General features: G+C 39.5%; 1 protein-coding gene across 3 annotated transcripts in view; it reads left to right on the top strand.

The window, feature by feature from the left end:
• Positions 1 to 15,893, top strand: part of USP6NL (USP6 N-terminal like) — a 97,706-nt gene that overhangs the window by 43,213 nt on the left and 38,600 nt on the right. For all 3 annotated transcript variants that reach the window (XM_061346198.1, XM_061346197.1, XM_061346200.1), the window contains exons 4-5: positions 9,435 to 9,474; positions 14,075 to 14,155. In XM_061346198.1, coding sequence (XP_061202182.1) covers positions 9,435 to 9,474; positions 14,075 to 14,155 — 121 coding nt within the window. The remainder of the gene's footprint in view (positions 1 to 9,434; positions 9,475 to 14,074; positions 14,156 to 15,893) is intronic.

Raw genomic sequence — 15,893 nt, 5'->3', positions numbered from 1 at the left:
TTGCCTGTCATTTTCCTCTGCTCCTCTTTTCCTCTCAGCTTTGTGAGACAGGGTCAGACTTACTTGTCAAGAGAGTTGCTTAACTCTTCCCCCCCCTTGGGAGAAAAGTGTGCCAAGTTCAGTCTCTGTCAGCTGCCAGAGACAAATATGTATTAAATATATATATATATACACACACACACACACAGATCTTGGATGTTGGAGAAGTTGTGTTTCTCTTAATTCTCTTTTTTACTATCTCACGGATATGCCTCACTTTGTATAGAATTTTTAATGTGGGATTACAAAGATTTACTGTGAAAACTCCACTGTAGTTTTACATTGTGTGCAGTGGATTCTGCCACGCTTCCCTGGACTGATTTTGCTCTGGAATATCCATTGCTAATCAATGTACTGAGGAAATGCTGTTTAAAAAACCCAACCCAACCTAAGCACAAATTTCAGCTCTATTTAATGTTCTTTCATTATGCCCTTATGTGCACTGAGGATGTTATTTAAGGAGAGAAGTGGAAGTTTTTTTGGATTTAGTAATTGGGATTCAGAACTCAGAAATGACTCATGATCCATTCTGACTGTTTCAGTTCACAGCTCTGCTTCCATGATGGGTAATGAACTTTGCTCCCTGCATTTGTCTCCAGTTGTGGTGGTGGTTGTATTTCAGTCCTCTCCTTTGCATCGGTGAATTTGAACTTCTATGAACACAAGATGTGCATGGCAGCTCCCAGCAACTCTTTCCTTAAATCTGTGTCTTATTTTGCAATAGATGTGGTCAGGTGCCTGGATTTTCCCCCTAACCCTGTGTCACCATTGCAGCCATTTCTTGAGCTTGTTCTTAGGACTAGAGTTGAAATTTGAATTTGAAATCCAGCTGAGTTACTCCAGGCTGTCACTTCAGCAGTCCACTGCAGATGCAGAAAGAAATGAGGTGAATGCAGCCCTGCAGACTCGATTGCAAACACAGAAGTAAGCTGCAGGGTAATTCTGCCAACTAAGGGCAAATAGCGTGGTTTTGTTAACAGCTGCTGCTACTTGATGTGAGTAAAAGATCACCCATCATGTACTAGGAATTCATGAACTACTTCCGTTTATGAAAAGAGTTTTTAAGTAGCACAACTGAAAGAACGATTGAATATGGTAATATGATTTAATTTATACAACGTAGATAAAGCTATACACACTCGTTTTGAGTTACTGCTGAAGCCCTAAAATGTAAGGATTTACCATAATCATTATTGCCACATATATTTCCTACTATATTTAGCATTTATAGAAGATGAAAGTAACTGAACATAGGGGATGGCCAGAGTGTGCTTCACTGGCCTTGATTACTAAGAGTGCTAAAAGAGGTCTGGGGCAATACTTTTCACAAGTACAAAGATGCTGCTACTCTCAACCCAACTGAAAGACCCACCAAAGTGGAATTTTAGACTGGAGAAAGTTATTTCATAAGAGAAGCAAGCATTAAGGACATTGAGCTTCAGCACTGAACAAATATATATTGCTGGAACACTACCAGCTCAGTTAATTTATGTTGGAATATGCTTTGCATAGCACATGAATTTTAATACAGATGAAGCTGCCAACATATAAGTCCTCAATTGCTATTAATATATAGTGTAAATGATCTGCACAGTAACTAACCTTCAAGCAGTACTTAAAATCAATATATATATATGTATGTGCGTGTGTATGTATATATATATATACACACACAAACATGTACTTTAGGAAAAAATCCTGGATGTTTTAGGCATTTATTTATCTAGTATAAATTGGAAGGCAAAAAGATTCATTATTTGTCATTTGTCTCTTAGCCTCTTGGGAGTTTTAAGCTAGCTTAGACTAATTTATGGGGTTCTGAGAAGATGTTTTCGACCTCTGTGTCTGTATATGTCCAATTAAAGTGTTACCAGAAATCATTAGAAATGCTGCTGTTCAGTTAAGCAGATTATATATTTTCTCAAAGGTTTTCTGATTCCAAGCTGGGAAAACTTTCAAGTTTGCATCTAGAACGCCTCTTTTACTAGAGACCCAAGAAAGCATGTATATTAGCATGTGGCAGCAAAACTATAGGTATCTTTTCTATGGATTTCTTGATCACTTTTAATATTGACAATAAAAACTTACACTGAAGTTATCTTCCCCAAGCAGAAACGTACTTTACTAAAAAGGCATCACTTTGAGATTCAGTTGGATTTTCTTTCCTCTCTGAGAATACGCATTACTTGAGTCTTTCTGGATAGGAGCTACATGTTCATGGCACTGAGCTGTGTGCATTGGCAGCAACATCCACTGAATCCACAAATAACAATTGTGATTAAACCTAGTCACATAATCGCATGCAATCAATCTGTTGCCAGCATTAAATTCTTTCTTGCAGGATATTTCCTGGTAATTATATTGTGGGATATCACGTTGGCTTATCCGTATGTTAATTAATTGCTTTGGCTTACTTATGAATTTTAACCAAACTTCTGCAAGCTGCTTCGAATCTGCTGTAGTCACCACCCCCATACTGTGCAGAGGTTATTCACTGAAAATTCAGACTGGATGATTACAGTAGCAGAGCCCCAGTTATTTTGATAGATACATACAGTCAAAATTGGGAGTTATGTAAGTAGAATCACAGAATTAAATGGTTTGGGTTGGAAGGGACCTTAAAGCTCTTCCAGTTCCAAGCCCCTGCCACAGACAGGGACACCTTCCACTAGAGCAGGCTGCTCGAAGTAAAATGTGTAATGGAAAGAAGGAAGTGTTCCATAAAATTTTATCTGAAGGAACATCATCCTTTAGTTTAAAAACCAGCTTTCTTACCTTCCCCTTAATATTTTCAGAAATCCTCTCCTGTGTTATTTATTTTGTAAGTGCCAGTATTGCCTTTAATTTCCATTCAAAGGTTGGAAGATTAAAGCAGTCATAATCAGAGCTCTTCTGAAAATTAACTTGTTTGGACTAAAGGATCTGAATTCAGTGCTCAGTTGTGCTTTAGATCTGTGCTATAAAGAGTAGAATAACTTAATCATGGGTCTAGAGGAAGGCGTGACATTGAAATATTGGTTGTTTCTACTTATAATGGTTAATGATTTTTTTTCAGTTGACTTCAGAATACAGTTTGCTTTGTAGCCCATCTTGGGACATAATTCAGACATGGAAATATTCATTAGAAGTAACAATGCTGTGTGTCCTGTGAATTGCACAATTAGTCTTAGATATCTTCCCTCCTGTAAGGTGATTGTGAAGCACTTTTCAGCTAAATTTAGAACGAAGATCAGTGTAGATATTCTATGGCAGGAGGCTGTAGAAGCTACCTGGAAATAGTACGGGGTTTTTTATATGTATATATGCCTCTGTGTGTGTGTGTACACTGTTTTATATAGATATATATATATATATAATAAGGTGCCATTCTGTAGCAAAGCACTGTTATAACTACCCATATTGCTTGTTTTATGTGCTGTCAGACACCGAAAGGCTGGCAGGGCTAAGACCTAAAAGCTCACCTGGTCAGTGTGTTTATTGTTGTAGAATTGGTTTCCCAGTGTGATGATGCTGGCATTTTTTGTCTAGTAAAGATACAGCTCCTACCAACTCATTTCTGACAAATTACACAGCCTAAAAACTACTTGTACTTGGGAAGGGAAGATTTACGTTTGCTATCAGAGTACTGAAATATTGCTGCAATTTATTACACAATAATCTGAGTTCTATATTGTACAGCAAAACAACTCCATTTGTACTAAAGCTTTTCTTGCTCAAACACCCGTCAAGTGAATTCCCTTCCTTCTTGTATCTTACCTGTGTGTCATCACTCTTCAGAAATTTATTTTGTGAGACGCTTTTGCTTTTGGGTTTTATGCTTTAGCAGTGTTTTTGTGGGTTTCACTCACAAATCCCTTGATCATAGAAGTTAAAAAATGGTACAGATGAGTTTTTTTCAATATTTTTAGAGAATTCTTTCAAAATAATTCAAAGTAGTAGCAAGTGTGTTTTCCACATGGATTTACACACTACATGCGTCACAAATGAAAAACTGAACACACAGCCTCTATTTTTACATGATTAAATCAATGAGAACACAAAGATAATCGTTCTGCAAGAGATTTTTCCCACTTTGTATTTACTATGTGACACCAAATAGGATTTCAAAATGCTTTTCAGTTCAAATGTTCCATGGAGTGATACAAGGTGATGCTATTGCACTTAGTAGTACTTTGAAGAGAGCATGAGGAAACAACTGAGAAATAGCTTGAGAAACTGTTTTGCCTAGGGACTGCACCACAGGTTTTGTAATGATCTGAGTTTTTTAATAGCCATGTTCTAGTGAGTTCAGTTGTAAAGGAATAGTGAATTAAGATGACTTATTTAATAATGACTTGCGCATACCACAATTATTCCTGCAACATGTTTCAGGTTGAAGGACCCCAAAGTTCTTCACAGTGCATTGGCTAATTCCCTCTGGGATAAGAAAGACTACAGCAGGTAGAGAGGGTTTGTAAGCAAGCGGGGTGTTCTGAAATAGAAATTATGAGAAATGAAAATACAACTTACATAGGAATTTTGAATGTAATAGCTCTTTGAGCAAGTAACCTTCAGCATAAAGATTTTTAGTTTATTACAGTCAATTTTTTCCACTTTTTCCCAATGAAAAATCGGATGTCAGGGTTCATATAACTTGGAGCAGTGAAGAATGGAGTTGATCCTCTGGAATTTACAGTTGTGGGGTTATCAACACCTCAAGGCTGCTGGTTGTTGCACTAAACATCTTCATCCTCAGCTGGAGCTGCAAATGACAGAGCAGCCTTTGCATTTCTTGAATTTGTTTTAGCCAAGCAGGGAAATGCTGTGATTTGAGCCAGCAGGGAACATATTTGGAATTTAAATACTAATGTGGGAAAAGAATAAATCTGATGAGTGATTAATATGAGAAAGTCTTTCCTTGTGTTTATATTGAACAAATATATCAAAGTGCTGTTTAAAAGGGACTGATTCAAACAGCAGCAGTGGGTCCCTGGCTGTGAGCTTGTTAAGTCTTGAGACTCGAGGAGGGTGACTACAACACAGCTTAATGGTCAGAACCATAGATCTGTTCTGAAGTGTCAGATGTTTATGCATTTAAGATTAATGTTTATTGTGAGTGATCTTGAAAACTTCATGGGAACATGCGTTAGCCATCGTGGTAGGCTTCGAGATGTGAAATCCATTCATCACTGATAATCTAACGAACCTTCATGTGGATGCTGCTCCTTATTTGAGTTAGGATTTGGCCTCAGTTCCTGTTCATTGAATCATTGAGTAGTTTAGGTTGGAAGGGACCTTTAAAGGTCACCTAGTCCAGCTCCTCTGCCATGAGCAGTAACATCTTTAATTAGATCATGGTGCCCAGCGCCCCATCCAACCTGACCTTTAATGTTTCTAGGGATGGGGCAGCCTCAGTTTCTCTGGACAACTTGTTCCAGTGTTTCACTACCCTCATCATAAAAGTTATTCCTCATGTGAATCTGCCCTCTTTCAGTTTAAAATCATCACCCCTTGTCCTCTTGCTACAGGCCCTACTAAAAAGCCAATCCCATGACTGACTAAAGGAGAAATGGCCTGTCCCATAGAGTCAAGCTTGCCACATCTTCCAGGGATCAAAGTTTTGATTTCCTGAAAGTCAAGATTGAGGCTCATTCATCCCTCAGTACACCCCAGTCTTGCTATATCCCTGGTTTACTGTGTACCAGTATTGTCTGTCTGACATCGCATCTTACGTGTGTTAAAGATCAATGGACTATGTGCATTAGTGTCTTTGTGTGTGTGATAAATTCAACAGATCATGTGTGTGTTTGCCTGAAATTATGGGAGGTTTTATTGCACATAAAATTCACATACTGAAGTTTATCTTGGATCTGACAGTCTTCGGAATTGTTTCATGGGGAGCGAGTATCCAGTTTGTTCAGTGAATTTAATGACAAAGGCAGGTTTAAGGCTACAAACCTGTAGACAACATGTTCAGACCTTTCTCATAATGCTGCACCACCAGAGCTGCTTGGCAGTGATGGAGCCCTTTTAAACTGCCCTTAGGTCACAGTGTGGGCTGCCCAGCACGCAGGTGGGAGGCTGCAGCCCTTGTGCCTGGGACAGAGGTGCATTCCATGCGTAATGAATCTTAATTCCTATGTGATTCAATGGGTGAATTTACCTAGTCTGGATCTTTCTTTCTTGTGGAGAACAGAGTGTTAAGATTCTGTTTCTGTTAAGTGAGACCTTACTTCCGTGAGTTCAGTTAAATGGTGTCTGTGACTCCTCTCTTGTATATCAACTGTTGGATGATTCCAAGCTATTTACATTAATCAGTCTTGCTCATCTTCTCTGTATCCCCTAAATGAGTATTACTTTAGCTGTTAAAAGTCGAGCAGTCATCTTAGGGCAGGATGTGTCCATATTACATTAATGTTTACTAGTTCACATTATTACTTGGTAAAGTACACAGATAAAAACAACTTTAAATAGTCTGGGGATGGTGGGAAAAGATTCAGCATTAAAAGAAATAATGAAGGTATAATAGTATTGGATTGGCTAGGCTGGGGAAGGAAGGGGGACGGTTCGTCGTTATAAAGAAAAAAGGTACAATAAAATTGCATTGGTGCATAGATGTGAATTGATTTGTGTCTGATCCCACCTTATCCTTTTCACTAAATGAATCTATAAAGTTCTTTTGCATAGAAAATACATACACTGAATGGAAATGTATTTATTTAAAGTATCTTTAGGGGCTTGGGAGAGTTTGTTTGCCCACTGTTCCTTTTCCTGAGTCCTTGCAGAATACTATGTGAGTACATGGGTGTAGGGAGTGTGAGCTAGTTAACTGAGAGGAAGATCTCCAGGAACTCCTGCATTCCAGTTCAGTGAGTTACTGAGCAGCCCGTGGCAACTCACTTGGCTTTTGTGCTCTTTTCCTGGTGCTCAGCTGCCAGCAGCATTTAGGGGGAATAAAACCATGGGGCTGGTTTAATGTGCTCCTGTGGAATTTCCGTGCTGGAAATGCACAGGTATGTGGTGTTAGTGCATAGCTGTGCAGCTGAAGAAATAATGAGGAATGTGGTCAGATGTTTGCTGCTGGGTTAGTTTAGCGAGGGAGTGTGGTGTCTGCTTCCCAGGACAAAGGAGCCTTCTTTCACTGCTGGGTAGATTCAGTTTGCACATCGATGCTAACTTATGAAATTAGCAGAGAGCAGCTCCTTAATAAATCATTGCAGTCCATTCTTTGTGATAAAATGAGATCTGATTAACTTCTCATGTGATTCACTTGCATGCCAGATTAGGAAATGTGAAGATAACCTGCCAAGTGATACCAGTTAAGCAGAGGAGTTGCGGTGTCCGGTGTGAATCCGTAGGGATGCGGAGCCATCCGACCGGTGTCTTGCAAGCTGCTGGCAGCACTGGAGGAAAAAGAGCTTCTTGTGTGTGCAGCCGGCTGCCGATGTGATCTTGTAGGGCCATGAAGAATGAGGCTGCTGTACATTTGTCGTCTTGTCAGAGAGGCTTCTGGTGAGGTGACAGCTCCTGCAGCTGGCCCTAAAGAAGTGAAGAATTTAGCAATCTTTGTACGGAAAACCAAAGCAAATGACAGCTCACCCCAAGCAGATTAATAAATTGGATTTTTTTCTTCCCCTTTGCTAGATGTTTTCACTTCTGTTTAAATAAGCTTAATTTCTAGCTGTTGTTTGGCATACGAAGGGCCTACCTTCAGTTTGTTTAGTTATATGGCAGTGTGCACAATACCATAACCTTACAGCATTTACAGCTTGAGAACAGGCTATTTGTAGCGTGTTAAATGTTAATCACATTTTTTGTATTTTGATGTTGTTTGTCAAGAAAACTTTCAGGTACTTGGGAAGTGCTTCTAAATGAGCAGATTGTGCTTTTTGCGATGGTGTTCAGAAGGAACACAGTGGCTTTAACCTGCCCGAGGGGAGACTGAGCTGAGCTCTTAGGCAGAAGCTTTTCCCTGTGAGGGTGCTGAGGCGCTGGCACAAGGTGCCCAGAGAAGCTGTGGCTGCCCCATCCCTGGCAGTGCTCAGGGCCAGGTTGGACACAGGGGCTTGGAGCAAGCTGCTCCAGTGGAAGGGATGCTTGGAACTGAATGAGCTTTAAGGTCCCTTCCAACCCAAACCAATCTGGGATGCTATGAATGCTCTTTTGGATTTTTTAAGTTTCTAGGCTGATCACTGGAAATTTTGACTTTTGTGTGTGTGGTCTTGGCAAATGCGTTGATTGGAACAAGCGTTTCCATTAGATGAAGTAATTCAAACAGGTTTCTTTATTCAGCTATAACTTCTGAATCTGAAACTGCATCTTTTAAATGAAATAAATGAGGTCAAATAAAATTCAAGCGTTTTGCATCAGACTGTTCTTACATTGACTGCAGCAGCAACTACTTTTGTAGCCTTGCTCGGTGTGTTTTTCACCCTTGTACAGATTTGATACGGGTCTAAGATACTGGTGTTTAATGTACTCTCTTTAGAAAGGTACAGTGATGTGGATAGGAATTCCTTTTATAATATCAAAACACAGTAGAATTATTATTTTCTTTTATCAAGAATCTCGTGTAGTATCTGCTTTTTAGTCCCTTTTAGGCAGGGTTTTGTTGGTTTGTTACTTCATTTGTATAGCAGAAAGAGGTTGAAACCTGGCTATTTACCTGTGTTCTGAGGAGCTGCAGATGATGCAGGTGAAGGAAGGCAGCCTGCTTGGGCATCAAAGTGGTCTGGTTACTTTTGCTAAGAAAAGTTTCTTTGATAAGAAAAATACAAGTTGGAGCCCTCAGAATGAAACAGAATAATACAAAGCTGGAAAATATATCTGTTCAATGGCTGCTTTTCCAGCTTCCAATTCGTGACCTGCCTTTTTAGAGTTAGGACATGAAGTGAAAGGAATGTATTTTTAGATGTTAATAAAGCATCTACCATGTCCTCCCTGTTAGTCAGAGTAAGTTTTATAGAGTTTTGAGAAAATTGAAATTAAGTCAAGCAGAGTCTCAGTGCCTTGGATAGGGCACAGTAGTAAAGAAAGAAACCATTTTAGGGGTGTTTCAGTAGTATGGTTTAATAAACACAACAAAAACACCACTTAGGTTTCAGTTCAGTAGTACAGCACAGTGTGCTTCTCCAAAAGAAGAAAACAGACTTATGTCCTTGTCTTTTGAAGCTGTGCAACTGCTTTGATTTAGAAGGTTTAAGATTGAAATAGTTCTAGTTCTGGATATTGTTTTACTGTGTCCCCAAAATAAATCCCAGGGCCTCCTGTGTGTCATTGTCTTAGTTCCCTAAAGATCTGAGTTCTTGTTTGTTCATTATTACATGTTGCTACTGTAAATGATTACTTGTAAGACCTATGCAGAAATGATTTTGTGCCAAGATGACCCAAGAGTAATGTGAACTCTTTGTTTTCAGTCCACAGGAGCTTCCTGTCCATGATGCAGCGGCAGAAAAGGTAAGACCATTGGCGTCCAGCTTTTTGACTAGGAAGTGAACATTTACTGGTTTATCACTCTCTTCACACAAATCCCTGTGAAATGAGGAGATGAAGCATTTAGTAGTTTGCATTCCCAAAGAAACATGTTCTGAATCCCATAAGCATTGTGGTCCTCAAGGCCATGTTAACTCACCCACAGATCCCTTGGGGCCTGCACAAGCTTAGAGTTACTAGTTGCAATGAGATGCGAGCTTTCCTCACCCATTGTATGATCTAGTAAAGGAAACAGAGCTCCTGAAGAGAGCACACCCAGCTCTGTCCTGAGGGAGCTATTGTCTCTGTGCTGTGAGCTGTCACCAGCTGTGCTGGGTGGATGGATTGTCCAAGTGAGGTGGTGGCGTTGATGCTGATGTGTAGGTGTCTGTCCCCTGAGGAGTGAAGCACGCTTTTCTGGTTTGGGAAATGGTGACAAATATCCTGGCTGCCACTGAAACTTAATGACCTCTTGCTAAGTTGATGAGACACACATATATGGACATGGGAGACCTGGCAGCAGCTGGTGCAGGCCCTAGTCCAAACATCCTGCTGCTGGTGGAGGGTGTTGGAGAAGTTTGGGATCTGAGGCTTTGGGAACGTGGAAAGCTTTTATTAAAATTATCTGGAACTGAATTTCTACTTGTCTGGGCCTAGTTACTATTGGTATTTCTCCTTGGTCTGTCAGCTCCATAGTTATAGCCAAGACCAGATCAGGTTATTCTTGTTTGTCCCATATTGATCTTCTGTATCATCAGTTAGTCCTTTTGGCTGCACAAATCAGTAGATGGCATGGAAGAGGGATGGAATGACTTGTTCCAAGGCAGCTCAGCTCCCTGGGTGTTGAGTAGGAGCGCTTCTGAAAATGAGTTATTTGGAGTTTCATTATAGGGCTGGTAAGAAACACTTCTCATAAAGGAAGGGAACTTCTGAGTCCCTTTTGTTCTGCCTTGGTTCTCGCATGTTTCTGTGTACACAGCCTGAAATAGTTGGTTTTCCTGTGATGTTTCATTACACTTAATAACATAGTGAGTGTGCATAGAATTTCATTTCCATCAGAAGGACGCGGCAGGGGGTGAGTCTATGAGCATACATCAGGCAGCTTGCAGTTACTGTGGTGTATGTGTACTAAAGCTCTGATTCACTGTGGCTTTGTAGGTAGCTTTAAATTGTTGGGGGGAAAATAGTGTCTCATTTCTCTGTCTCATATTCTGTTTGTGCTGTCTCAGACAGAATGTCAGCATAGAAACTGTATTTATTGAATCTATGTTAAATTGCAAATCTAGTGCTGTCTTGTAATCATGCAGTAACACTCCTGTGTTAGACTCCTGGCTCTACTCCTGGTGATGCCCTGACCTCTGCTGGTTTGAGGTTTATCTGCTGTCTGTCAGCTGTGTTTGGATATTTACAGTGTTCAAGATACCACTAACAGGGTAATTCATCTGTCATGTTAACATAGGCTAAGGCTAAAAGCTTTCTGTGCACTATATTTTAAAGGCATTTACTTGGTGGAACTGTTTATGTTTTCCTTTTGCCTTACTTCTGAATTTTAAAAGATATTCCTAAGCCATGTTTTCATTTAGTTTGCTACTTCTGTAAAGAATTGTTGTGTCCTTATGAATTTTGAATCTCTGTTCTTCGTGTACCCTCTAGTGTAAAGGGTTTAAGATGGGTTTTCTGCTTGTGTATTTACATGTGCAATACTTCTAGAAGCATTATTACAGCGAATGCAAGGCAGTTTTGATGCTTCATTACCCTGCTTGGTGCTTGGTGACTTAAATGCATTGAATCATTTTCCTGCATCATGGATAACTTATCCTTTAGGTTAACCATGCAGCACATTTGAGGTAAAACAAGGGGAGGAAAGATCAGCTAGAGGAGACAAGCAGAGAGAGAGCTGACCTCAGGAAATCTTGGGTCTGTGTGTGACTGTTGTTGAAGTGCTATGGAATGTTTTGTAGGTAATTTTCAGTTCGTTTGGTTTTCCTTAGTTTACTTTATTACAAATTCTCCAGGAACAGTTCAGTGAGTTCTGGTTTTGTCTGAGGCTTCTGCTGAAGCATTGCGTTAAACCTTATCTCCAGCACACTTGATCTCCAGGAAGATAGAGTGCTGCATGGAAGACGGATGCTTGCCAACCCAACTTCACGCTTTCAGTAGTGTGTTATTTACTGACACGGGAGAAAGAAACCTTCTTTGCTTTAGTTGGGGATTCTGTTATTGCCAGTGGCAAAATTGCTTCAAAGTGTAAAATGTACTCAGAAGGTAAATAAATGGATTTATTCTTTTTTTGGTGACAGCTACATGGAACTTGCCTGATAGAGCAGCAGCAGCATCGCTCTGCTCTGCAGTGACCTGTGTCAGATCTGTCCATGGTTCCAGTGTTGCATCTGTTAGACATGAAAGTGAGCATAAACTAGTTAAAAGTTTTCAGCCACTGAACACAGAAATAATTGCTATTTTGACTACAGTATCATCACTTGAGAACTAGGATAAAATGACACAGGAGACTTAAAAGCTTGAACAAACCTATGAATGAAGTGAACTGCAGTCTTGAAAGAACAAAACCCATGAAACCAGATCAAACATACAAACAAAAAGACTGTGGGAGCCGATTGGGTTTTATTTTTCTTGCAGATTATTTGAACAACATGTTGAGGGCAGAGACCTTTCCTGGCTTGATACCAGTGTTATTCCTGCAATCTAAACTATGCCTGGAGAACATCCGCTTGAAGAGATGTTAAAAAAGCTTATTTCTTAGAGAGGTTGTGAGTGTGGGGGAGAATCACAGTGTTGTGAAACTTGTGAAATTTGGGAAGCAGCAGGTTTTGGTAGTTTTTCCACAGGTCCCCTTTAAAATAACTCTTAGGAAAAGTGTTTTAATTAAATAATCAAAAATAGGTAAGTGGCTGAGCTATTACCATTCGTGGCATGGAACCTGAACAAGAATGTGGGCAGTTGATTGCAGCACGAATAGTTAGGTAAGTTAAGGTTGAAAGAGTAGAGGCACTTCTTTCCCCATAACTTTGTGTCAGGCTCCCGTCAGTTGGATTCAAATAAGAACAACTTAAAAACCCTAAACCAGCATATTTCGAGGACACTTCGTGGAGTGAATCATGGTTGGGCTGGACCGCAGCAGTCATCAAGTTGTATTTCTGCAAGTGCAAGGCTTTGGGCTCCTGGGTTGAAGAATTCCTTTGCCTATTTCATTGCATTGATACCCCAGAAAGAATGTACCAATTCTGATGAGTAAAAGCTGGAAGTCAAATTAGAATTCTATTGAGACAATAAGTAGTAATTTTTTTGTCTCTTTTTCCCCCACAAGTTGACTTAATGAATACTTAATGGAAGTATTAATAAGTTTGCAGTATCCTGCAGAGCTTTGAAATTAAACTCTTACATTATTACCAGGTTGCATCACTAAACATATGAAACATAGTATCTTTTCTGTCTTGATTAAGCCCTGGATTTGAAGTTGGACGTGGAGGGGAGCTGTCCTTTACAAAGCCCCCTGTCTGTATTCATCTCTGAAGAGAAGGCAATAGCCACACATGTACATTTTTCTGCTTTAGCTTTTCCAGTGTGGATCCTCAGCTCCAAAAAAGAGTTGAAAAGTGTAATTTTAAAAGAAAATTAAAAGTATAGTTAATAGTTAACTTTTTAATATATAATATATATCTAATTATATATAATATATAAAATCATATATATAATATATATAATCAGAGACACCTCCACTACTTTACAGCATGTGAAATACATACTAAAAAGCTTCTTATCAAGTTTTTTTGGTTCCCAAGTTCAAGAAATTGATGGCAGCTGTAGCAAGGTTTTCATAGGCAGGATGGCCTTTAAGGCAATAGGATTGTCCTGTGCTTTTAAAACTATAATATAAATAACGTGTGGAATTCACATTTTTATTATGTTACTTGTTATACTACTTAATATAAGTATTTATTTTGAGAAGATGGAGTTTGTTTTGGTTTGATTTCTCATTTTATCACCTTGTTGCTGAAACCCTCTTGTCAGTAATAGAATTTAAGCAAGTAGATCTCACCTTTAGAAGAAATCCTTGATGTTGGGTATGGAGCCACTTAGGAAAAATGTAGCAAGCCAAGGATGAGAATTACAGCAAGGCTTTCTTGCTCTTAATGCCCAGAATTAGAGCTTGGTCCCACTTCTGCTCCTGCACCGTTGCTCTTGCATCCACTTGTTTTCGTTCGTGTTCTTTGTGCTTTTTAAGTAGGGATGTTTTGTGTGATCACTGAAAATTTACCAAGTAGGAAAAAAAATTGCAGGTTTTTGTACTTGCCTAAAATGTGTAGGAGAAAAAACTTTTATAAATCTTGTAGTTAAACTCTTCTTACAAAATACAGTTCCTTACGTAGAGCTGAAAACAAGGGTTTCCGCTTGATTTTGGATTGGCTCTTTTAAGTGAACCGATGTTACTCTTTGTTGCTGTTCTTAGATGACTACATAAGGAGTTGATGATGCTGTGCTAAACTTTTTCACAATAGTTTTAGAAAATCATAATTTGAAATGTATTCATTTTGGAAAGATTAAAAACTTTTTAATTTCTTTTCAGCAAAAGCACCTTGAAATTGAAAGGACTACAAAATGGGTGAAGATGCTGAAAAGCTGGGAAAAATACAAGAACAGTGACAAGGTAAAGTTATGTGTGCTTTCTTTCATTAGCTGTCACATCTGAATGAATGTATAACCTTAAATTAGATTCTTTGTTTATGAGATCTGGAAAAAAAGGCCCACAACACCCTACACTGAAAGCAAAAAGCTTTTTATTTTTCCAAAGTGCAATAATATATAATAGCCCAACAAAACTGGTGGTCAAATGCAAGGAATTTCTAAAGGCAATAATGCGTGGGCTCTCTTAGCATATTAATAGTGATAATTCTGTGCTGCACTGCTGGACTGTGGGAACTGGGATCACACAGCACAGAATCATAAAATGGTTTGGGTTGGAAAGGACCTTAAGCTCATCCAGTTCCAACCCCCCTGCCATGGTCAGGGACACCTCAAACCAGACCATGTTGCCCAAGGCTGTGTCTGGTCTGGCCTTGAACACTGCCAGGGATGGAGCATTTACCACTGCTTTGGGCAACCTGTTCCAGCGCCTCAGCACCCTCACAGGTAAGAACTTCTTCCTTAGATCTAACCTGAACTTCCCCTGTTTCATTTTGAACCCATCACCCCTTGTCCTATCACTACAGTCCCTGATGAAGAGTCCCTCTCCAGCATCCTTGTATCCCCCTTCAGACACTGACAGCTGCTCTGAGGTCTCCACGCAGCCTTCTCTTCTCCAGGCTGAACAGCCCCAACTTTCTCAGCCTCTCTTCATACAGGAGGTGCTCCAGTCCCCTGATCATCCTCGTGGCCTCCTCTGGACTTGTTCCAACAGATCCATGTCCTTTTTATGATGAGGACACCAAAACTGCAGACAGTGCTGCAAGTGTTCATGTCTGCAAAATAATCTGGGGAGCAGAAGTGTCAGACCTGCTTGTGTTGTCCTGCAGAGAGCTGGAAGTTGTGTTTGATTTAGGTTTTGAGAATGTGAAAGAGGAAAAAGTCAGAAAGAGGGGCCACCTTTAAATGAGTATAGTTGAGCTCTTCAGGAGTCATAAATCCCCTTTCAGGGGTTATGAATTTTAACTTTACCTTTTCTTTATTACTTCATATTAATGATTAATATTCAAATTTACAGTTACTCCTTTGAGTTAGTGATGGCATCTTACTAAGATCTATGAGGCTTTTTATTACTGATCTTCTTCTCTTCCAGGGTTTCCAACTTCCTGCCCTCTTATTTTCCTCTTCTTTTGCAGCCCGGGTTTACTGGAGGGCCTAGGATAGGTTACAGCATGGATCAGCGAAAACCACCTTGAGTAACTCTCCAAGTAACATGTTGTAACATGGGGCATATAATTTAAATTTCTATATATAGAGAGATATTTAAATTATCATGCTTGCCAGCACAGATATATTAGGATATCCCAAGATACCTGGTTGTTTTGTTAAAAGGAGAGTTGTACTGAGTAATTTAGAAGGGAAAAAGTACAGGAAGCCATTCCATGCCCTGTACCCTTTGGGATAAATCTGGTTTAAATGTGAATAAAAAGCAACTCAGCATTCCTAATCTTCAAAAGAAGTGGGTTTTTTTTGTTGATGCTATAACTGGAATAGGACATTTTAGACCTTGGTGGGCTTTTTTATTCTGAAATCAAATGAAAGAACTGAAACCTGCAGGCAGCTACTCAACAGTGCCCAGCAGTGCTGCAGCAGTTCTTGACTTCTAGAAACAAAACAGAAAAAGAGTAAAGTGATTTTCCGTGGGGAATTTTAAGGAGGTGAATTGCCCATTAATAGTAATCCTTAAATTGCTTTGGGGATTT

The sequence above is a fragment of the Neopsephotus bourkii genome, unplaced genomic scaffold (genome assembly GCF_033783945.1).
Source record: "Neopsephotus bourkii isolate Nb327-2 ecotype Australia unplaced genomic scaffold, CSIRO-AGI_Nbou_v1 NB_266, whole genome shotgun sequence".
Taxonomy (NCBI): Eukaryota; Metazoa; Chordata; class Aves; order Psittaciformes; family Psittacidae; genus Neopsephotus; species Neopsephotus bourkii.
This window is presented reverse-complemented; position numbering and strand designations above follow the sequence as displayed.